This window comes from Mastomys coucha, unplaced genomic scaffold (assembly GCF_008632895.1).
Source record: "Mastomys coucha isolate ucsf_1 unplaced genomic scaffold, UCSF_Mcou_1 pScaffold13, whole genome shotgun sequence".
NCBI lineage: Eukaryota > Metazoa > Chordata > Mammalia > Rodentia > Muridae > Mastomys > Mastomys coucha.
Window position 1 is genome coordinate 339,895 of NW_022196895.1, and position 24,584 is coordinate 364,478.

The 24,584-nt window shown below is 45.3% G+C and overlaps 1 protein-coding gene and 1 long non-coding RNA gene across 2 annotated transcripts in view; one reads left to right on the forward strand and one right to left on the reverse strand.

Annotated features, from left to right (window-relative positions):
* Positions 1 to 18,938, reverse strand: part of LOC116086795 — a 32,067-nt gene extending 13,129 nt beyond the window's left edge. The window contains exon 1 of the long non-coding RNA XR_004117130.1: positions 18,680 to 18,938. This is a non-coding gene — a long non-coding RNA (uncharacterized LOC116086795). The remainder of the gene's footprint in view (positions 1 to 18,679) is intronic.
* Position 18,939: 1 nt separating this feature from the next.
* On the forward strand, positions 18,940 to 23,846 carry Bambi (BMP and activin membrane bound inhibitor). Its single transcript, XM_031364858.1, has 3 exons — positions 18,940 to 19,304; positions 22,346 to 22,633; positions 23,071 to 23,846. Exons 1-3 carry the CDS (start codon positions 19,229 to 19,231, stop codon positions 23,484 to 23,486), a joined length of 780 nt encoding a protein of 259 aa, XP_031220718.1. The 5' UTR covers positions 18,940 to 19,228; the 3' UTR covers positions 23,487 to 23,846.
* Positions 23,847 to 24,584: the final 738 nt, after the last annotated feature.

Below are 24,584 nucleotides of genomic sequence, written 5' to 3' on the forward strand. Positions count from 1 at the left end.
AGGACGAACAACAATATGAACTAACTAGTACCCTCAGAGCTCCCAGGCACTAAACCACCAACCAAGGACTATACATGATAGTAACCTTTCTAAGACAATCATCTGCTCAGCCATTCTTGCATTCCTTGATTTTTCTGTACACCTCCAATACCACTATTCTCTTACAACAGGGGCTAATCTCTACAAGCTTTAGAATGGTTTCTGGGGAAATGGTTTATTTAAAACTCACAACAGTCCTGAGAGTCAGGCTTTGTCAACATTATTTTCATTTGACAGATGAGAAAACCAATGACACACACTGGAGCATCTAAAACCACACAACCTGGAAAATATATAGATGCCAAGAGCCTCAAATTCCATTACAAAACGTGACCAAATTAACTGCCAAGTACAGGGAATCTACTCTGTGATGGATAGTGGGTTCAAACTTAGTAGTTGATATTAATTTTTCTCCTAAATAGTCAGTGAAGTGCCCACATTAAATTCATTGCTATTAAGGACAAAAAATAAATAAACAATATCACTGTAGTCCATCACCTCCATAAGGTGCTCAGGAAGAGTTTGAGGTTTAACTGGTAAAGGTGCTTGTCTGTAAGTCCCAGATGGTGGAAAGAGAGACAACTTCTATAAGTTGTCCTGATTTCCAACTAAGTGCCATGGTATTCATGCATGCACATGAGTGAGCACACACACACACACACACACACACACACACACACACACACACACACGCTAAATACATACATACATTCATACATTCATACATACATACATACATACATACTAAAAGAAAGAAGGAAATGAAGACCTGGGGCTACGAGGATTCCAGGCAGAAAAACATTACTATTGGGCCATAACTCAGAAGCCAGTAATCATTTTCCAAATCCCATGTAATTACTGACGAGGCATAACCACTACAAGAAGATAGCAGGCTGCGTGAAAAGTCCAAACCAGGGTGATATCAAGAGAAATAGGAGTTAGCTGCTCCAGGTGGCTCTCATCCAGCTTGCTAAAACTCATTCTGCCAACTTATCAGGGGCAGCTAGACTCTGAGCCTAAATGACCCCCCATGCCCATGTATTGAAGACTAGCCCTTCAGCCTGTGTCATTATTAGGAGGTTTAGACTGTTCAGGAGATGATAGATTCAGGTAGGTATGGATCAGGAGATAGCTGGAAGAAATTAGGTTAGTGAGACATGCTCTTAAAGGGGCCATCAGTATCTAGGACCCTCCTATTTCCTTGCTTCCTGCCTGCTGTGACATAAACAGCTATCCTCTACTCTACGCTTTCACCGTGATGGCTAGCTTCACCCTTGGCCCGAGGGCAGCAGGGCTGAAGACTGTGAACCAAAGGCTCTAGCACCGAGAGCCCAAAGAAAACTTTCCCTCCTTAAAACTGTTTCTTAGGTATGTTGTCTCAGCCATGGGAATCTAACCGACGGAGGATTTTGAGACGCCTTGGGATGAGGAACCTGTCATCAGGGATAGGATCAGACGTCTGCCTGTTACAGCTAGTTTAGCTTGTCTACAACTTCTCTCTTGGGGAACTTGGTTCTATCTAGGTCTATGCCCAAAGCTCCCAAAGTGTGCTCTCCCCTCAGCAGCAGCCCCTGGAAACGTACTCAAAATGCAAGTTTGAAGATGGTCTTCCAGACCTGTCAAATCAGAAACTCTAGGGATGAGGACCATTGACTGCTCTAATAATCTCTGCAGATAAAGTATGAGAGCCTCTGAACTCATACTCTGCAGGGTCTTGGAGTCCCTGCAAGGATTAGAAACAAAGGTGTTATGGTAACACTTAGCCCTTATCCCATCCAGTGTGATGAAGCTGTACAAAAGCAGCTTAGCTTTCCTGAACGGCTGGCACGTGAGAAATCACTTCTCTGCTGAGTTCTTGTGGCTGAGGATTCTGCAACCTGGGAATTTAAAAGAGATCTGAACAAGCCCAGGCCTAGAGCTACTGTCAAGGTGACTCTTGGTCCAGGCTCTTCAGCTGTGCTTCATGGCATTTCTGGCATTTGGAAGAAGGTCAGGTGGATATAGTAAGTCCATATCTAGCCAAGGGCCACATGGTGTCATGATTAACCTCTTTGTTTTCAGGCTGGATGACGAATTATCTTCAGGTTCTATTGATTGGAATTTCCCATTTATGGTCCATGAAAAAGACCTGGGGCCTGAAGAGATGGTTCAACTGGAACATGTGCTATTCTCGCAAGAGGACCTCAGGACCATAATAGGTGGCTCTCAACTGCCTGAATTTCCAGTTCTCTTCTGCAAACACCTGCACTCGTGTGTGCACACCACACCCCCATACACATAACTAAAAGTTAATAATAAAAAAGAAGAAACAAATGTGGACACCATGAAGTTTTTCTTACATGGAAGCCCCTTTCCTGGTTGGTGGGAACCTCAGTGTTGAATGGAAGCTTGATTTCTACTTTTTCTTGTTTATGCAACAAAATAGAGCAGACAGGTCAGGTCAGGGGTCCCAGACAGCATTTTTTTCCCCACAGGAGAAAGCCACTGTCTGAACGGAGGCTGCTCATTAAATCAGTTACTGGGAAAATTGACAGCTACCCTGACAAGCAAGTTCTTCCAACTGAAAGCTGAGAGCTAAGAAAGACCCCAAGTCTCATTCTCAGAAATCCTTTCTTCTGACTCACAGGAACGACAAGAAATTTGAGAGTAAGAGTGATTGAATAACAGATGTACAGCTTGCCCTCTCTCTCCCTCCCTCTACCCCCTCCATCCTGTCCCTCCTCCCTTTCCCTTCTCTTCCCTCCCCTCCTCTCCTTTTTCCTTCCTTCCAACGTGTTGCCGTATCTTGTTGGAGGAGAAAGAAACTGGCATTTTCAGTGAGTCTTGTGGCCCTTCACACCTTCCCAGACCTTGAAATGGAAGCTGGTATTCTGAGCCCAGATTTTCATGACAGCTGATGTGAGCCAATGGAAGCCACCTGACCTGCTCCTAGTTTCTTCAGTGTAAAGTCAGAAGTGGATGTGCTGGTTCCCATCTTTCGGATAGTGCTGAATATGGTCTTCCATAGATGGACGCATTGACGGATTTTTCCCATGAGTCTGAATCAGGCTCTCACTCCCATCCAGCAGAGCCATGCTTAGCTCCAGGAAGAGCTTCTGTCACCCATCTCCTGATGCCACCAGAAAGGAAGGTGCACGTGTGGGGTCCCTTGTTTGTGTGCTTTTGAAAGTTGGTCAGGACAGGTTAGAGAAACGGACCACACATCCACACCTTGGTTCCGTTAGTCCATTATGAACATTTACAAAAGCAAAGTTAAAAGGCAGACTGCAGAGAGATGACTCAGCAGTTAAGGAGCCTTGCTACCACACAGAGGACTGGGTTCAGTTCTCAGCACCCACATTGTGGCTCACAACCATCCTTAACTCCAATTCTAGGAGATCTGAAGACCTCTCTGGCTTCTGCATGCAGCTGCATGCAGTGTCCCAAAACTCATCCAGGCACACACCCATACACAGAAATAAAATTAAATATTTTTAAAATTAAGAATATTAGAAATCAAGGGACAAGCAGAGTCACTCAGAATATGAGACAACTCTTTCTAGTGGGCAGTAGGAATCCTTCCAGACATCAGAATAAACAAACAAACAAACAAACAAACAAGCAAGCCAAAAAGTGAAACTGCACACGAAGTGGTGGGCTTCATGTTATCTCTTTTTGTGCTAATATATGTGCAATATTGGTGTTATTATACTTTGTTCTGATCTATGCTTTCCCTCACTATCCTCCCCTAGGCCTCCTATTCCACTCGATTGTCCCCTTACTCCCCACATACAGTCCATCTTTCTGCCCTCTGACACAGAATTCTAGAATCCTATTTTCTCTCCCCTCCATTAATCTCTCTTCCTCCCTTTCATGACATAACCACCCCTTAAAGCACATCTACATATATGTAAATTTAAAGATAAAGATTCCCCGTGTGAGACAAACTATGACGTGTTTGGCTTGTTTCACGGAATATAATTTCTACTTGGTTCCTTGCCTTTCCCTGACGATGACATGATTTTATCCTTTCTTACAGTTGAATAAAACTCCACCAAGTATATGCACTACATCTCTATGCGCTCTTGTGTTGCTGGACATCTAGGCTGATTTTATTTCTAGCTATTGTGAATAGAGCAGCCATGAGATGTCCAAGCACCTCTGTGGTATACTGATTTAGAGTCCTCTGGGTGAATACTCAAGAGGAATGGAGCTCAGTTGTATTTTAATTCTATTTTTATTTCCTTTCTTCCTTCCTTCCTTCCTTCCTTCCTTCCTTCCTTTCTTTCTTTCTTTCTTTCTTTCTTTCTTTCTTTCTTTCTTTCTTTCTTTTTTTGTTTTTCGAGACAGGGTTTCTCTGTGTAGCCTTGGCTGTCCTGGACCTCAGTCTGTAGACCAGGCTGGCCTCGAACTCAGAAATCCGCCTGCCTCTGCCTCCCAAGTGCTGGGATTAAAGGCATGCACCACCACCACCTGGCTATTTTTATTTTCTTAAGAAACTTCCACCCTGAAGCTGGGTGGTGGTGGTGGTGGTGGTGGTGCACACCTTTAATCTCAGCTCTTGGGATGGAAGCTGGGAGGTGGTGGTGTACACCTTTAATCTCAGCTCTTGGGAGGCAGAGGTTGTTGGATCTCTGAGTTGGAGGTCAGCCTGTTCTACAGAGCAAGTTCCAGGGCTACACCTAGAAACCTTGTCTCAAAAAACAATCCGAAAGGGAATGGAGAGATGGCTCATCAGTTAAGAGCACTGACTGCTCTTCCAGAGCGCCTGAGTTCAATTCCCAGCAACCACATGGTGGCTCACAACCATCTGTAATGGGATCCGATGCCCTCTTCTGGTGTGTCTGAAGACAGCTACAGTGTGCTCATATACATAAAATAAATAAATCTTTAAAACAAACAAACAAAAACAAAACAAGACAAAACTAACAACAGCAACACTTCCCAACAAAACCAAACCAAACTAACAACAAAAAGTACTGGCAAACACAAATTGTTGCTGATGGTGTCTGTACTAGTTACACCCCTCCCAGCTGTCCATGCGGTAGGTACGCTTACCTCACATCCCCACCAGCACAGGCATTACCTGCTTTCTTTATTATAACTATTCTGACAGGGGCAGGGTGGACTATCAAAGCAGCTATGATTTGCTTTTCCCTCAGGGCTCAGGATGTTGGGCATCTTTTCAAGCATTTATTTGGCCATTTATATTTCTGGTTTTGAGAACTGTCTACTCAGTTCATAAGACCGTTGGCTGATTAGAAAATTCATTTATTTGGTGTTTAAGTTTTGTATTTCCTTTTATAGTCTGAATACTAACTCTGTGTGGTGTGTGTCCCCTTCACTCCGTGTGGTGTGTGTCCCCTTCACTCTGTGTGTTGTGACTGTCCCCTTCACTCCATGTGGTGTCCCCTTCACTCTGTGTGGTGTGTGTCCCCTTCACTCTGTGTGGTGTGTGTCCCCTTCACTCTGTGTGGTGTCCCCTTTACTCTGTGTGGTGTGTGTCCCCTTCACTCTGTGTGGTGTGTGTCCCCTTCACTCTGTGTGTCCCCTTCACTCTGTGTGGTGTGTGTCCCCTTCACTCTGTGTGGTGTGTGTCCCCTTCACTCTGTGTGGTGTGTGTCCCCTTCACTCTGTGTGGTGTGTGCCCCCTTCACTCCGTGTGGTGTGTGTCCCCTTCACTCTGTGTGGTGTGACTGTCCCCTTCACTCTGTGTGGTGTCCCCTTCACTCTGTGTGGTATCCCCTTCACTCTGTGTGGTGTCTCCTTTGCTGTGTAGTTAGGTTTCAATTCTGTGTAATCGCATTGGTCAATCCTCCAGATTATTTTCCATGCTGTTGGAGTTCTCTGTCTATGGCTCTACCTTGAAATGGTTTCCCTTGGCAGTTCCAAGCCTTAGGTTTAGGCCTTTGTGAACTGATTTTTGTACAGTGTCTGGGATCTAGTCTCATTCTGCCACACGTAGAAATCTAGTTTCCCAGCACCATTTGTTGAAGAGGCTTTCTTATTTCCTAACACTATTGCTGAGAATTATGTGGCTAGGCCTGGGCAGGGTCAGTTTCCAGGTCCTCTGCTGTATTCTTGCTGTCAGACATTTGAAAGGGGGCTTTGTTTACAACAATAATGTTGTCACTTGTAGCATAGAAGAGGAAATGCTTTCTCCACCTTACGTTTGCACAAAGTCTAGATTGCTTTTCTCTAAAGCTCTAAAAGCTCTAAAAGCTGGTAGTGGTGTTTCCGGACTCTTCCACTGAGGTCACTGATGCAAAGCTCAACAGCTGTGGCTCTGGGTCTCCACCAGGGGGTGGTGGAGACCTATAGTAGGACATCTGGCTGAGAGCTGGGTATAATCACTTTATTCTTTGGAAACAAAAGTTATAACAGATACCAATGATCCTGTGTTGACTTAAGAAAGAACAGCTACCCTGGTAGGACTTGGTGGGCTTCCTCTGTGGCCCCAGCCAGCCTTCAACTCAGATTCAAGCAATCCTCCTGCCTCAGCTTCCAGATTAATCTGGGACCACAGGTTTTCCACAGTACACACTGATTCCTATGGGTTGTTATGGGGTGGGAGTTGTACAAGTTTCTACCTTGTAGAAAGCTTGGGATATAATTGTTCTTCAGAGAATAAACACTTTATTTTAAATAAATTGAAACATGCTCCCCTTCTGCTTTGGTTTTTGCGAGACAGTCTTTCTATGTAAATCAAGTCTAATCTCAAACTTACAGTTCTTCTTCATCTGTTTCCCAAGTGCTGGAAGGACAGGCTCACACACCCACTTTGAATTATGGACTGGTAAGAATTCAAAGATGTAACAAAAGAGGATCGGATGACTTGACACAAAACCCCTGTTACCAGAGCTGCTGGTTTTGTTCCAAGGCTGAAGGGTTTGCAGGACATTCAAGGGGGTGGAGGGAGCAGCAGCAGACACTGTTCTCAGGAAAGCAAAGCTGCTAGACCATGTCTGTTACAGTGTTTCTGTTCTCACCTCTGTAGGGTCTAGGTCTAGGGGCTTCTCAACTGTGCTTCTCAAAGAACAGGGTGTTAGCAAGAACTAAGAGAAAGAACTACAGCTGTCTTAGGAAGGAAGCTGACTGGGGCAAGGCTCAGTAGTAGAACTCCTGTACACATGCCCAAGGCCCTGGGTTCCATTCCCAGAACTAAAATAAAATAAAATTCATTAGATTGTCTTCCTTAGTCTGCTGGTTTTGTCTGGGATTACATGCTATGGAGTGACTCATGAGGAAGGGAGGTAGAAACCACCAAACAGAATTTGTCTTTATTCCCAGAAAGAATGGATGTGGACAAGCATCTTTTAGATACGCAATGGTGGTGGGGTTTGGGGCAGGGTACACACCCGTGCACATGTCACAGGGTCATGGGCAGTATAGGTTTGGGAGAATCCATACCAATTTTCTGGGCGTCTTCAAATTTATGTAAGATCCTGGGATCTCAGCTGTCTTAAGATGACAAGTGTGCTTTCTGTAGCATCTGCTCTCCGTAGCCCTGCCTGTAATTACCCACCACTGAACTCTACTTATGTTAGGAAGGGTGGGGCCACAGTCTGGGAAAGGCTCTTGCATACTTTCTTTGTGGGTTAGACAAAATGGGGTGTCCCTCAAGGGCCAGAGTCACATGGTCTGCACAGTCCTTTCTGAGTGCAGAGCTTCCATGTCTGATCTCGAGCAGCTCCGGGAAGTGACACCTGGGTCTTCCCTCTCCAGTGAAACTGCCTCCTAGCACCCTTTGTAGCTCCAGGAAGTGACACAGTACCTTCATCTATAATATTAAAAGACGTAGTTACTAGACGCCGTAGCTGTAATCACGGTACCATGGTATTAAAAGAAACTTGTAAAGTTACAATTACTCTGTGTCCCTTGTAGTACTTGGAAGTCCCAGGCTACCTGTCCTGTACTCCAGCAGCACAACTTCTGGAAAATTCTTTTTTTTTCTTTTGTCCCTGTTGTGTATATTTGTTGCACGTGGTCTTGTGTTTACAACATTTTCAGCCTAACTCCCCTTACCTGGTACCCACTAGTTTGTGCACTCCCGACATCTATACATGTCTCATTTCTTCACCTGCAAGCTTTCCTGTTTCACATCTTGTTTCAATGTAGTATTAAATGCCTTTACCAACTTGATTACTCTATTTCCTCAAACATCTCCTAAATTTTTTGTTTTTTTAGATTTATTTATTTATTATGTATATAGCATTCTGCCTACATGTACACCTGCATGCCAGAAGAGGGCATGAGATCTCATTACAGATGGTTGTGAGCCACCATGTGGTTGCTGGGAACTGAACTTGGGACCTTCGCAAGAGCAGACAGTGCTCTTAACCTCTGAGCCCTCTCTCTAGCCACCTCTCCTAAAATTTTTAATTACATTTTTGTTTACTTTCTACGTGTGCATGGGTGGGTAGGTGTGTGCCACAATGTCTGTGGAACTCAAATAACAAATTTCAAGAGTTGGCTCTTTTCTTCCTTTTTCCCTCTCTCCCTCCTTCTTTCTTCTTTTCTGCCTGTCTGACTTCTTTCCTTCCTTCCCTTTCTACTTCCTTCACTCTCTTCCTCCCTCCTTCCTTTTTCCTTCCTTCCTTTCTTTGCCCCAAGATAGGGTTTCTCTTAGAGGTCATTGTGAATTCTATTTCACAGATGACCAACAGAGGGAAGGCTGGAGAGATGGCTCTGAGCCTGTTAAGAGCACTGATTTGTTGTTCCTCCATAGGACCAGGTTGCCACTCCCAGAACCCACATGGCAGGTCACAACACCCATCCCCACACTTCCCACAAAGACAGGCAGAAGTCTAAGAGAGGTTTGGTGATGCTCGCCCAAGTCACAGAAGGGTCTGTGGCTGACGCTGCAGCACTCCGCCATTAGGGCAGCACTCGGCCATTACAGCAGCACTCGGCCATTATGGCAGCACTCCACCATTACAGCAGCACTCTGCATTACGGCAGCACTCCGCCATTACAGCAGCACTTACTGTGACTGACAGTCCAGGACTGGGTCTAAGGGCTTGTGTCCTACTGTAGCCTCATGGAAGAGGTCACATAGTTACTTGTGTGAATTGTCCAAGTTTCCTATGGTGATGTGTTACTTCTGTAATTAGAAGTCAATCAATCAGTCAATTAATCAACCAATTGTTCAAGCAAATAAGAACTGGTATTTAAAAAAAAATCCAGAAAACAAAAAGAAACACATCTCACTCTTCTTGTCTTGGAACCTGGAATGCGAGGGAAATGGCTGCTCTGTCTCTTCAAACTCCTTGAAATTGAAACTTCAGGTATTCTATCAGAGAAAAATTCAGGTCCAATAGAGCCTCCCTCAACCCTCCAATCCTGCCCTTCAGAACTGTTTATGAAATATCTCTTCAAATCACTTGGGGTTGGACGTGTAGCTCCTAGTACTAGGCTAGCCTAGCCTGTGTGAAGGATCCTGGGTTTGGTCCTCCAACCCGGGGCACTGTAAATCTCTGAGATACAGTGACGAGGGAAACAGGTGGGGCATGGGTAAAGCTGAACCACAGCCTGCAAGTCAAAGTTGTCATTTCTTCGAGACTAGGCAGGAGAAGGGCTGGTGGTGGATACTATTTGGGACCAAGATGTTTGTTCCCTTGTTTTTTATAGATTCTGTCTTTACCAAAACTGTCCCAATTTCATCCGGATCGCTCTCTTGCTCCTTTAGTGGGCAGAGAGGCGGGCAGTGGCAGCTGGAAGGGCAGGCGGGATGGCCAGCGCGCTGGTGGTGTGTGCACCTGAACTTGAGGGAAACTAGGTCTGGGCAGCCGAGGCGGGACCGAGGCCCGGAAAACCCCGGAGGGCGAGTGCTCGCCGGGGAGGAGCCAGCCCAGCGTCTGGGTCGGGCTGAGTGAAGTAAAACAGAGCGGCGCCTAGGCACCATTACCTTCAATTATGATAATTGGTGCTCTCCAGCGTGCGCATTCCCCCAGGGAGCTTGCCACGTCTCAGTCCTTCAATTCCCCGCTCACTGCTGGAGGCTGAGCCTCTTGTTTCCTAGCTTGCTGGCCCCTCTGTCCATCGTCTTTTTGGACGTGGTGGGGTGTGTTTATCTGTAGTTAGGGTGGTGACTGGGAGAAACTGCGGTTTATTTTTGTATTTTTGATGAAAACTTAGAGGGACCCCATTTATTTTATAATGTCTACACGTTCCTTTCTTGCATTCCAATAAAATACAAACCAGCACACACACACACACACACACACACACACACACACACACACACACGCGCACACACACACACACGGGGGAGGGGGGGCTGAGACATACACATAGAGGCTCCTGGAGTCAGTTCCCTGGATGTGTGCTCCTCATCCTCTTAAGACGGCCAAACCTTTATTTCCCTCTCTACACCTTGGCTGGAGCTGGACTCTGACTGAGTGATGGAAAGAGTAAAGACCTTTGCATTGGTTGTTCCTTTTACCCATGACCTCTGGTGCTATCCTAAACCACAGCCCCCACCCTCACTCTCATGTGGTTTGCACTCAGAGGGCTAGTTCTACAAAAACTACAGATATTTAACCTTTAAGATTGAAGGTTAAGAAAAAGAATATACTGTGCTCATTCCCACCCCTTTCTTCAAACCTACCTTAAAATTAAGCAGTCGGGGGCTGGCAGCGTAGTTCAATGGTTGTGGGCTTCCTAGCCTGTGAGAGGCCCTGGGTTTGACCATCTCATGGTACCAAACAATAACAATAGCTAAGAATTTTTAAATATAATAAAATCAGATACCCCCTTAGGATGAGGCAGGTGGGTTATAATTTAATTTGAAAACATGCCTCTTTTTCAGTAGTTTTAATACTGGAGGCTGGGATTGGAGTTCGGATGGTAAAGGATTTGCCTAGAATGCTGGGAGTTTTGATTTTTAATACCATGTAAAGCAACAAAAGTCTGTAATTCCTCCTGGGTCTGGAGGAGGAGGAGGAGGAGGAGGAGGAGGAGGAAGAGGAGGAAGAAGAGGAAGAGGAAGAGGAAGAGAAGTTCAAGGTCATCTTTGGCTATATATTGGCTATATATTGAGTTCAGGCCAGCCTGGGCTAGAGAGACCAGGTCTCAAAAAGAATGCAGGGCATGTTCATGCAAGTATTCCTGTAATTAATGGCGACTTTATTGTGTAAAGCTGTCAGTGAATAAGCAACTTGAGCCGTCTTTAATAATAATAATAAAAAAGGTCACAGAATGGGAAGTGGGCGTTCCGAAGGCCTTCCTCTACAGTGGGCGACCCTTCCTAGTTTGGAGGCACGAATTCCAGCTGCCGGTGAAGAGCTAAGCTTCTTGCATAATGGTAAGTTAGCTGACCAATTTGTCTTGCCTGATTCTTGGACTCCCACCAACTGTGGGAGCAAATCTTCCCTGGCAAGACTCATGCCTTTAGAGATACCATCACCCTGTCCCAGCTGGAGGCTGGGTTGGCCGTGGCATTGTTCACACTTCAAATCTTCAGCTCAAGGGAGGGGAAAATCCTGAAGTCACCTGGGAGGGAAGTCCCAAGCCACCATGAATGCACTCAGACGATTAAACATCACTTTGAGCAAATACTTTGTTTCTAGGAAAATATCATTTCCTATTTCCATAGGGTTTTACAGATAACATAAGCATACACTCGCACCTGAATCTGCACTGTGGACGTTCTCAGGCAGGGGGCTGCCTACCACTGCTGTCTTCCTCGTTTGATGAGAGAGGACCCTGAGTTACAGAGACGGGCATTTGCTTTGCACCTGCCTTACACCACACCTATGGAGCATGTACAGCTTCATATCATTCAGGTTTCCTACTCTCGACTTACTTCATTTATGAAGTTATATCTATTCTCTTCAAAACTGAGTTACCAACAGTAATTCATTCAAGATAAAATTGATGCAAGACTACAGTGTTAAAGTATCAACAGGAATAGAAAGGATGATGGAAATGTGTGTATGTACGTGTGTGCAGATGTGTGTCTGCGAGTGTGTATGTGTGTGACTGTATGTATATGTGAATGTGTGTGTATGTATATGTGAGTGTGTGTAGGAGAGAGAAGAGAGAAGAGAAAAGAGAGAAGAGAGAAGAGAGAGAGAAGAGGGGAGAGAAAGAGAGAGAAAGAGAAAGAGAGAGAGAGAGAGAGAGAGAGAGAGAGAGAGAGGAAGAGAGAGAGAAGTAGGGGGGAGCTGCTAAGCATTGAGCTCAGGGCCTTTATTTGTATAAGGCAAGTGCTCTCCCAATGAGCTGAGTCCCAGTAAGAAATGTTTGCTTATCATGAAGGGCTTTATAATCTTTTGAAGGAGCCAATAGAAAAAAGGAAGTTGGGTAACTGTGTAGAGTTCTTTAGAGAACTCTCCTATACTCCTGAGAGTTTATGAGATTTGGCTAAGTGATACAGGCTGTGACACAGAGTCCCAAAGAGACAAGAGACTGTAAAGTCTTTGCTCCTGCATTACATGTAGACTGGCAGGCAGCGGCATCTGCTCACTGAAGCACGGGTCCCTCACCACCCAACCCCAGCCAGCATCCATTATCCCACACTGCACCTGTGGGAAAAGCCATGGAGATCATTCACTCCAAATTTTCTTCTGTCCCAGGAAGCAGATAAAAAGCACTCTTAGTTACTCTCATCAACTAAAGACAGGGCACAGATAGACAACAGGTATAGACAGTCCACAAGCTAATGTGGCCCTGGACTCTGGAAAGTTCTGCATCACTACTGGTTGCATTATTTATCATTCAACTCTAAAATGCAAGGAATCCTGTGGTATCATGAAAGGAAATAAGTCAAAAAGACAAATACTAATTGACTCATGTGAGGAATAAGAAAACACCAATCTGGAAAAATATAGAGTTCAGGGCTGGTGAAATGTTTCAGTGGGCAGAAGCATTTGCCTTTTGGCTGATAGCCTGAGCTAACTCAGGAACCACATGGCTGATAGCCTGAGCTAGCTCAGGAACCACATGGTAGCAGGAGAGAATACATTCTCATCAGGCGTCCTCTATCTCACGCATACATACCCATAAAATAATGGAATGAAGAAAACTTTATAAAGAAAGAAATTAAAGTAAAACCACATTTGCCACAGGCTGGAATGACTGGCGGTGGGGAGAGGGGGATGTTGGGAGGTTTTGATCAAAGGATAGAAAAGGAGATAGGTTAAATACGTTGAAGAGATATGCTGTACAGTGTGGCCGCTATAGCCAGTAATAATACATTGTAGTCATCAAAAATGCAGAGAGAAGTTCAGTGTTGTCATCACAGAAATGATAACTATGTAAGGTGGTCCATTTGTTAATTAGCCAGAATTAGCCATTTCAGAATATATAGACTTTAAGCTATTATGCTGCATACCATGAGTACAGGCAATTTTGCCTGTCAATTTTAAAAAGTAATCTCAAAAATATTATAGTGAAAAATACAAAGAGCAGCCACACCAGAAAAAGTGACGGCAAATAGATTTGCAAAGTTCCACTGCAAAAGGCCTCGGTTTTTATCTCAGTGAGATTTCAGTGTCACTGGGCTGAAAAGTCACCACTGGGCCATCAAAGACAAGTGAGAAGAGGCAAGAGAGTGGCCAATAGGAAACAATGCCAAGTTTCATCTGCCATCAGTAAGGATCTAAATATTTGTCTATCTCACGAACATATCAAAGCTCTCAGATTTCACTGGATTAGACATAAATGAATTTTAATCCTAAAAAAAAAAAAACATTAACATGTTACCCACTAAAGGGATGGAACAGACTGGTCCATGCTAGTTCACCATTGGTTAGGAAATGAGTCAAAGTGATCCTGCCACTGTATAGGATTGATTCAGCACTTGAGTATAAAACAAAAATGAATTTAAATTCATTATTTGACATCAGGCCAAACCAGCAGGCCACTGGACACTTTTTTGAAAGGTCATTATCTTAATTGGTGGGTGGAAGGTGATCAAATTATACAACGTCATAGAACAAAGGCTTTTGCAGAGACCAATGATGGCACAGAATACTGTTTGATTGATAATGCCCATTGCCAAGTTCCCAATCTTAAGAGGAGATTTTATTGTACCCCAAATTTAGTAATCTATCTTATTTGTTTATTTACTTTAAAATCTGAACTCAGTAACAACTCACTGTTTTGTGTAAGACCTCAAAAGCAAAAGGAACACATTGGAATGTAAATTGAGTTTCAGTCTCTGACTTTTCCTCCCAGATCTTATCTTATTGCCACCCGGACTGTGCACCCAGCCCTCTTCAGGCAGCTGTCCCTTTATCTCTTTTTTCCATAATGGACAAAAAATGGAGAATCAAAACCAAACAGACAGCAAAAACCCCCTAATCTCATAGCCCATCCCGTCCCTTCATCCAAACTAATCTCTTACCTTTGACCTTAGTTTTCTGAAAACAATTTTCAGATCTGAACTCATTTTTATTGAAAGAAAATTATTTTGTTCTGTTTTGCTGCTGTTAGGTTTTGTTTGTTTTGTTTTTCAAGATAGAGTTTCTTGGGGGCTGGTGAGTTGACTCAGTGGGTAAGAGCACCAACAGCTCTTCCGAAGGTAGTGAGTTCGAATACCAGCAACCACGTGGTGGTTCACAACCACCCCTAATGAAATCTGACACCCTCTTTCTGGTGCATCAGAAGACAGCTACAGTGTACTCATTTATAATAATAAATAAATCTTAAAAAAAAAAAAAGTTTCTCTGTATATCCCTGGCTGTCCTGGAATTCACTAGGCTGGCACCAAATTAGGAGATCCATCTGCCTCTGCCTCCTGAGTGTTGGGATAAAGAGACACTACCACCTGGTTAAAAAAAAAGACTTTTTAATTAAAGCTACTCTTAGGAACTCAAAGTGAATTGTAGCAGCCAGAAGACTATACAATCAGAGGAAGCACTGGGCTTCACGACTGCACTGCCATAGCTATATGGAGTGAACAAATTGGACATAGGAAAGTGGTTAAGTGAGTCTCTCGCAGAATGCACAATGAAACTCCAGAGAAGCAGTTGCCCTTAAACACCTTAAATTGAATTAAAATTGTTGTCCATTCTCTTGACTATTGATATGGGTTCATAACTGACATATTATCCCTAACCCAATTTTGACTTTCCACATTGATTCAAACACTCCCATTCACTTAGTTGAAAAGCCCATTAAAGTACAAGCTTGTTTCTCTTAAAACTAATTTTTAGCCACTTAAGAAGTTTGACCAAGCAATAAGAGTTGAAATCTGAGGAATGAATCTTAAGTTCTTGATCTGAATTATATTTGAACCAATAGAAAAATATAAACCTCAAAATGTAGATACTAACAACCTTAACAGATATGCAATAGTAAAAGACATTAATTTGATAAATTCAAGTATTTTGGAGGGGTTCTTTGATTTGTCAGTGAAAGAACTGTAAATTGGAGAGAGTTTTATGACTGGGGATTTTGCTCAGTGGAAGGGTACTTGTTCTGCATGAGCAAAGCCCTGGATTTGATCTCCATGTCACAGAAATCAAAAGAATAAATGCTATTTAAAACAGGCTTTGGTAGTGCATGCCTGCAATCCTAACCCTTTAGGAGGCTGATGGAGAGAGGACTATATAGTTCAAGGCCAGCCTCTGGTGTCCAATAGTGTTATACTTTACAAAAGGAAACTAGTGGGACTAGGGAGATGAGAAACTAAGATTCTTAGTTTTCAAGCTTGGCAAGTCATGCTGTCTCAACTTAGGAATTGGATGTAAGAGGATCATGAATCAAGGTTATCCTTGGCTACATGGGAAGTTCAGGGCCATCCTGGGCTACGTGAGACCCTGTTTCAACAAGATTCCTAAGTTAAGATTAAAGTAAAGAAAATAAAGACAGGTTTTAGTGCTTTGTAAAGATGGCTCAGTAGGAAAAGTGCTTGCCACACAAGAAGGAGAATGCATGTTCCACTCCTAGAACCACGGAAAAGCCACATTATCAGAGTAAAGAACTAGAAACTCTCCTCCTTCTGCTTCCTATGCCCCCAGCTCCCCCAAACTTAAAGAACAGCTATCAGTGAACAAGGGAGACTGCACCCCAAACACGAAGGAAGGCAGAAATCAACTTGACGTTGTCCTCTAGCATATTAGTACACAGTGGGTCATGTGACTGGCCATATAGGAGAGCATTCTCCTAGCCTGGCTTCTGCTGCAACTTCCAGTGTGAAAAGGGATGTTAACTGAGACACACTGGGAACATAGGGAGTGTGTGCTACAGCCGGTGTTCACCTGCAAATTCCCTTACATCTTCTTCAGTTAATGAAGTGTTTATCGGCTTCAAAGGTAAATAAGTTTACTTCAGTAGATTTGAGTCTGTTCCTTGTTCCATATTTTATGTTTTAGCCACAAAGAATTACCTGCAGCTCCACCTACCATCCCTTCTTTACCATCCCCATCTTCCCCCCATAATTAACTCAGTCCAGCCCTAAATTGTTGTGATCCTCTTTGAAGTGGTTGTTACCCGGTAGGAGATAACCTCCATGCCACAGCTTTGAGGAGACCATCCCTGGACATCTTCACCCTGTTGGGCTTCATCCTAACATCACGCACACAATTCCATGTCACCTTCTTTTTTGTGACCCATTGTCTTGAGGTCCAAATCTTTGTGATTCTAGACTCAGTGAGGTCTACTAGTGGGAACTCCAAAGTGGCTGAATGAGTATTCTCTGAAAGATGCATTTTAGCTAATGACTGACTCTCCAAGCTTAAAAGAGCATGTCATTATCTGAATACATGGTCCACGGGGCTCTTAGATTAACTCCCCGAAGTTCAAGAGCAGCCAAGAAAATACTGATAGATTCTCTTCCTGTGGACTGTCAACTGTGCCTGCAAAAGAGCCTGTGGCGTACTGGGAGTCCTCGTCTGTTCAGTTTTCTCCTAAAACCTTGGCTGAACTTGCCCTATCTCACCTTGTGTGTGTGTACTTAATATTTATTTTATGTATATGAGTATACTGCAGCTGTCTTCAAACACACTAGTAGAGGGCACTAGATACCATTACAGATGGTTGTGAGCTACCATATGGTTGCTGGGAATTGAACTCAGGACCTCTGGAAGATCAGTCAGTGCTCTTAACCAATGAGCCATCGCTCCAGCCCATATGTGTGTATTTTTTTGAGACAGGGTTTTGATGGAGTAAAGGCTGACCTTGAAATTGCAATTCTTCTGCCTCCACCCTCCAAACTGTGTGATTTTTAGGGTGCACCCCACAAACAATTTACTTCCCTCCTTATATTTAAATTTGTAAAATTCTGTCTTACGTTTTGAGTCAAGGTCTAGTTTGCAGCCCAAGCGGTTATGGAACCCCCTTACTGAGCCAGTGGCTGACCTCCAACTCTTGCCCATTCTCCAGCCTTAGCCACCCTAGAGCTTCCCAATTGCTAGGATTACAAGCGTGTACTTCCGTCCCTCCTTTTAAGATGTAGTTCTGACCTACCAAAGTAATAGAGATAAGATCATGAGCTTATTTACTTTTTTTTACACAAAAACAGTTTTTGAAGGTAGCTTCATTAACTTTTTATGTCTCTGAAGACTTCCAACAAGTTTACTGTGCTAGGTGTTCAGATGGTTCCTGCTAGATTTTCAACCCAGAGCCTCAAGTGTTAGGCCAGTGACTCTGAACTAGAAGCCTGCCTCCCAGCTTTTTATTCTTCACATCTGCCTTCCCATTCTAAATGACCTGGCTTTTATACTCCCTTCGATTTAAATGTTAGATGACCCTAAAAGTGAATTTTGCAGATGGTTTGCTTTTGCTTGGGGGAGGGGAGAGTAAAAGCCCATTCTCTCTGATAATAAAACCCTTAAGCCCATTTCCCCCTCAAACAACCAAACAGCATCTCATCTCCATCTTAGGTTCCTTAGGGCAGGCCGCCCCGCAAGCCCTAATAAATGACTTGGTATCTCAGGAAAGAGATCGCTGTGGGGCTGATATTGATCAGGTCAGCGGGTGTGTTTGACTGCGATTGTTTGGGGGGTGGTTAATTGAGTCTCTGCCAGTGTCGTCTAGCTGGCGCCGGGAGCTTTTGGATTTGCTAATTTTCGTTGTCTCTAGCAGGCTCCCGGTCCCCAGTCTACCCAGGAGAATCCAGCGGCTCCTACTGACCAACAGTCTGTCTGTCTGGGCTTTATTGATCACAAGGCGGCCGGCTCAGGGCGGATGCGCCCGAGGGAGCCAGGGAGCCGGCAGAGAGCCTAGCTCCCGGCCTCTCCTTCTTGGCTCTGCGCACCCGACTCCTCCTCGGCCACGCGCGGGCGGAGGCCATTGTTCCGTGTGTTTTTGGGTGGCGGGGAGTTTGTGTCTCCGGGACTTGGTGGCTAGGGCACGGCCACTGTCCCTGGTGGTTTCTGGGCTCGGCAGCCGAAGTATGGCCACTGTCCCTCTGGGGCTGGGTAGCCGGGGCATGGTCATTGTTCGTAGGGGTTCCGTGTCCTGGCGGCCGGAGCATGGGCACTGTCCAGGAGAGGCGGGGATCCGGGTCTCGGAGACCTGGCTGGGTATGATCACCATCCCCGGGGGAATTTCGGAGCTGGGCACCCCGGCAAAGCTACTGTCTCTGGGGGACTCTGGGACATGACCACCGAGAGTGTGGCAGGTTTCAGGTGGGACAAAGGCGAAGCCACGTGCCGGAGGCCGTTGGCCAGAGACCGAGCAGTGAGGGTCTCGCAGCTAACTCGGAACCTACCTAGAAGCTGGGCTCCGCCGGCGCATCTGCAGCTGCACGCGCAGGCGTCCGCTAGGGGGAGCGCTGCGGCCGAAGTCCTCAGCGCTACACGTCGGCGCCAGCGCCAGCCCGGAGGCTAGTCGGCCTGGGCCCGCGTCTGGCCCCGCCCCTGCTGCCGGGCCGCGGGGCTAGAGGCGTTGGCCAATCGGAGCGTGGAGGCGGGGCCTGGGCGGGGCCGCGCTTGGCTGGCTCTGGGCGCCCGGCGCTATTTACGGCGGGGACTCCGGCTACCCGGCGGCTGCGGGCGTCTCTCCGTCTCTTTCTCTCTGAGGTGCGTCCTCCTTCCGTCCGCTGTTTGAGGCTTGTGCGCCGGGTGGCGGGGCAAGAGGAGGACCGCCGCGGAGCGCGCGGGGCCGGGAATCCGGGAACGTCTCCTCGGTAGTCTCAGTCCCGCTCCATGCTCCGGCCCCCGCCCCGACACTGACGGCGCCCGGGCTCGTGCGCGGCGCGCCCCGGGGGTCGTAGTGCAGCCGCGCCTGGCTCCCGGAGCGACGGGGGCGCGAGGCGTCAATGGATCGCCACTCCAGCTACATCTTCATCTGGCTGCAGCTGGAGCTCTGCGCCATGGCAGTGCTGCTCACCAAAGGTGAGTGTCGTGGGACTGCGAGCGGGGACTGGGGGTGGGGGTGGGGAGTGGGGGGACAAGCCGTCGGGCTTGGCGATCGGCGGGGAGGTTCCCGCCTTTGCGGTGGTCCGCTCTACGGCCCCGGGCCTGGAGCGTTAAAGGACAGCCAGACCTTGGGGCAGTTGGCCGGTGGTGAACTCCTGAACTTGGAGCAAGGAGATGACCAGACGCTGTTGGGCTCCAGGACCCCGACGGGACTGTTCCGAGAAAACGCAGATCCCAACTGGGCCGGGCAGGCATCTCTGTTGGTTGCTACTAAGTTTCTCCGTGTGTTTTTGGATGTCTGAGCTTGTGTCTACAGTATGCTTAAGTTTGCGGGTGTCCGTTTGTGAGCTGGGGCTTGTCTGTATTCTTGACTTTTTTCGTGCTTCTGAATTTCTGCACGTGTGTCTTGACTTTCTGAGGGCCAATGCCGTGTGTTTCTTCGCTTGTCTGAATATCTTGGAGTGTGTGTGTGTCAACGGAGCAATGAGTGAGATTTCTTTGGGAATGTAGGAGTCTGAGGTGCCTGTTGAAGCGAGTCCTCTTGCTCTAGAGAAGATGGGAAGAGTAGGCGCAGTCATCCATCCTCTTTCCTCTCCATATTTTTACAGACGCTGCTGGAAAAAAAAAAAGGAGAAAAATAGTTTTGGGTTTTTTTTTTTTCTTTTCAGCAGCGCTCACCTTTTAGTGGAAATTCTTTTAACTCCCAGTTTCTTCCCTCATCCCGTCTAGTTCTCTCTTCACTCTGCCTGCTGTTCTACAAACCCATTTTTTTTTTTAAAAAAATGGGAAGCATTATTTAGTCTCTGACCCTCACCCCCAAACACACTTTTCTCTAATTGCCTTGTAGCAGGCCTGAGGTTAAAGGATAAGCCAGCCGAGCAAGGATGAGGTGCTACAGTATTTATTTATTTTGGAAGGAAGGGTGTAATTAGCCTAAATAACAGCCCTTGCAGCCTGCAGAGGGGAGCCTCCTGGCCCTATCAAAGGCAGGCAGAGCAGGGAGGGACTGGGGCTGACATGAAGTCACAGATACCGAAACTATGTGCCTGATAATGATATAATTAGGGGATCAGAGATTTCTGACTGCTGCGGACTTCAAAAGCTTCATTTAAAAGAAGCCAGCAGCCACTGCTGTAGCCATCTTGACTGGAGCAGACGTTTTTGTTTAATCACTACGTACAGTAACTAGAAAGGGGCAAACAGAAGAGCATTGTTCACTGTTTTAAAATACCAGTCCCCTTTTGGCCTTTGCATGCCACAGGAAGAAACCTTATGAAATGACAGAAATACAGTTTTAATACAGTAATACAAAAGTCCATTCTCCCTGTTGAAATGTGGCTCCAATTTTTTTAAAGTCTTAGAACTTTCTCAGTTACCTGTCAAAATTTTATTAAGACTGCTTTAGGTCATTGAAAATGTAGTATTTTAAATAGGCACTCATAAACACCGGCACAGCCTTTTACTTGCTTTTAGTTTTCCCTTTCTGTACCAAATTTGAGGCTAATAGGCTCAAAGCAGACTTTTAATCTGTTTTATTTCTACTTGAAATCCGTATAGAACTTGTCAGGCCAGGGGTATGTAGTCATTATCACCTAAGATTGGTGAACTTTTATGCAAAGAATGCACTGAACTTGGGAGGAGGAGGAGAAACAGAAAGGAACTGCTGTAGATCTAAGGATCGTATATGAAGTGGAAGGGACCTGGACCTGCAACAGGGTTAGCAAGGTTTCAACTGGCTGGCTTTTCTCCCAACTGAAGTGTGAGCAGCCTGGGTGAAAACTGAGCATACCATGTGGTGGCCTGGAATTTGGACAGATAATTAAATGAGACACCTTACTCAGGCCTTCACAGAAAAGGAGCAGGAAGAGAAGTGGAGTGGGGGGAGGTTGGAGGTTGAAGCCAAGGCGCTCAGTGTTGGATGTCAGAGTGCAGGTTTCAGTAAGTAGACAGATCTTCTGATTGGGACCTGCAACGGGAGATGTATGCATGAGTTTGGCTTACAGTAGTGAGCTGTGGCAGCCAACAGTGATGGGCGGTAGCCCTTTTGGGCATCTCAGTTTCTTGTGATAGATAACTCTCAGGTTCATGGCCAAGCCTGAAATCTTGCACTGTGAAAAGATGTTAACAGAGCCTTACAACTCACAGAATCCAGTTTTATAAAAGAAACTTTAATCACTTCCTAGAGAAAAATTTGAGGTTTCCTTAAGGATTTTTCCTTCAACCAGTGGGGATTTTCAGTTTCAAGTTTCCTCTTTTAGGCCACATGTTAAATTACATGTAAAGAGGAGGAGGAGGAGGAGGAGGAGGAGGAGGAGGAGGAGGAGGAGGAGAAGGAGTTACCCTTGCAGTTTTACATCCCCCACTTTTATGACTTTCCATTTGGGCTGAAAGAAATTGACTTTGGCAAGCAAACCACTAATTGTAAACTGCCTAGTTCCTGTTTTACAATGTTCGGACTAAAAGCTCCTCTGCATGAAAGGATCTTTATAGGCAAAGTTTGCCTTTTCTAGAGAGATCCCAGATAGCTGCCAGTTTCATGGTTTGAAAACCTCCTGACCTGTGCAGTTTCTAGATTGTTGTGTCTAGTTAATAACTTTATAAGGTGTCAGCTCAGGCTCTTACAACTTGGCTCTGTCCTTTGGGATGCCAAACAATTCAGTAGTTCTGATCAAATATTTATATAGACAAAACCCCAAAGTCTGACATTTTTATCTTGTGTGGTTATATAGCATAAAAATGGATAAATAACATGATTTTACCTTCTAACAAAAGGCAAATATAGTGAAAACAGTTTCCCTTCAAACCACAGCATAGTTCATTACTCTAACTTATCACAAATCTGTTGTTGGATTGAGTACATTCCCAACATTAGCTCACTGAAAGTTAAGACACTGCTTGCTTTGGGAGCATTTCTGTCCCAGTGTGCTGCTGTTGGAAATAGTCGTCTTGAATAATCTACAATCAGCGCCTTTGAGTTTGGGGTTCACCTGACGCTGATGTAGTTTCTTTGTTTCCAGGAGAGATCAGATGCTACTGTGACGCCGCTCACTGTGTGGCAACGGGTTACATGTGTAAGTCTGAGCTTAGTGCCTGCTTCTCCAGACTTCTCGATCCTCAGAACACCAATTCCCCACTCACCCACGGCTGCCTGGACTCACTTGCAAGCACAGCAGACGTCTGCCGAGCCAAACAGGCCCAAAACCACTCTGGCCCCGCCGTGCCCACTTTGGAATGCTGTCACGAAGACATGTGCAATTACCGAGGACTGCACGACGTCCTCTCTCCTCCCAAGAGCGAAGCCTCAGGTAGGTCTGAGCTGTCCTGACCCAAAGCCTGCCTGATCTATAGGCCTGCGACAGCAGCAGCTTCGTATGTCTGCTATTGATTTTGTTGTTAATGTAATTAGAGACACCAGAGGGAGAGCATGGCTGGATGCAAAGACCGTCTCTAACTGAGTGGCTTTTATGTCTGCCTGAGCATTAGATGTCTCCGCATAATAGGCTTGGCCTGTTCCTTGAACATTTTGAGGACATTAAAAGACCATTACATCCAAGTAATGACAGCCTGTAAACAAATGCATTTGTAAGCATCTTTGGGTACTTTTGTAACATGTAGTTCCTTGAAAATGGCTGGTAAGTTGCCCTTTAAATGAGCTCTTTTATGGAAAATGGCTGTGTGCTCATGCGTGCTTCTAGGAGGCGGTCGCCCGGTTTGTTTGACCCTTTTCTTTGTGCTCCTTTAGGACCAGGAAACAGGTACCAACATGACAACAGCAGAAACCTCATCACTAAGGTGCAGGAGCTGACTTCCTCCAAAGAACTGTGGTTCCGTGCGGCTGTGATCGCGGTTCCCATCGCTGGCGGACTGATCTTGGTGCTGCTCATTATGTTGGCCTTGAGGATGCTGCGAAGTGAGAACAAGAGACTGCAGGATCAGCGGCAGCAGATGCTCTCCCGTTTGCACTACAGCTTTCACGGACACCATTCCAAGAAGGGGCAGGTTGCAAAGTTGGACTTAGAGTGCATGCCCGTCAGTGGGCAGGAGAACTGCTGTCTGACGTGTGACAAAATGAGGCAAGCAGAGCTCAGTAACGAGAAGATCCTCTCCCTTGTGCACTGGGGCATGTACAGTGGTCATGGGAAGCTGGAATTCATATGACAGTCATGTCTGAACTATGAATGGAACCCTTGAAGGCCTTCTGAGTTCTGCTGACAGGAGCACTTTTATCTGGAGACAACTAACTCATTTAGTCATCTTGGGAGAAATGAAATGACCTCTAAAAAAGAGAATCTTGAGTATTTCTTCTGAAGGATTATTTGCACAGACTCTACAGTCAAATGGATTAATTTGCTTTAAAATTATGAAAAGCAAAGAGAGGACTCTGCACACTTTCCCAGGGTTCTTTGTGTCCCGGGGAGCTGCAGGTGACTGAAATAAAAGCGCTGTGCTCTCTGTAAGCTCCTACATCCTCATTTATTGTAAAGATTTTTTAAAAATATATATATTTTTGTCCGAAAATTTAGTGGTGTCTTTCATGAATTAAAATTTCAGATGGGTGTGGGGAGGCTGGCAGTGGGGCAGTGCGTTGGTAAGATGTTTGTCTGGTGTGCATGAGGCTCTGGCTGTGATTTCCCCAGCACCACAGAAAGCCAGCCAGTTAAAAACCATTTGATTTGGAAGTGTATGAGAGTACATGTTAATTATATGAATGAAGACCTGTTTACTCATACTTCTCAAATGTAGGTTTTGATCTTGTTCATTCTTATAGAAACGTATAATTAATTCTCTGTGTAATGACCGTTGTCTAGCATCTCACTTACAATTGTTTTCCAGAATGGTTTTGGTTTTAGTTTTCATGTAACAGCTTTGCTTGTTTGTGCTAAAAGTTGTCTCTGGCTTTGTGCATGCTAAACTCACAGTCTACCACTAAGCTATCCCCCAAGCACTAGGAATTCCTCACTTACTTGTGCCAGACCAGATAGAACCTGAGCTTCTGAAGTTGTCGTAACAAAAGGAATGTCTTATCAGCTTCATCCGCTTTCTCTGCAAGGGCTGTGACTATGTCTACCTCCCCCAACTCAAGAATGTCTTTAGTAAAGGTAACCACTGCCTACTGTGACAAGTTTATTTTGTCTCGAACCAAATTAAATATTTTGTCTTCCAAACTAGCCAAACTTTGTGAAGCAGTGCTCCTGGTCCTTTAAACATGATTATACTTACAGTATCTGTTTCTAAATATCTTCTTAGTCCTTAAGG

Coding starts and splice junctions, on each gene's coding strand:
- Bambi (XM_031364858.1), top strand. CDS start 19,229: ATGGATCGCCACTCCAGCTACATCTTCATCTGGCTGCAGCTGGAGCTC. Junction 19,305..22,345: donor GGCAGTGCTGCTCACCAAAG/GTGAGTGTCGTG, acceptor CTTTGTTTCCAG/GAGAGATCAGATGCTACTGT. Junction 22,634..23,070: donor TCCCAAGAGCGAAGCCTCAG/GTAGGTCTGAGC, acceptor GTGCTCCTTTAG/GACCAGGAAACAGGTACCAA.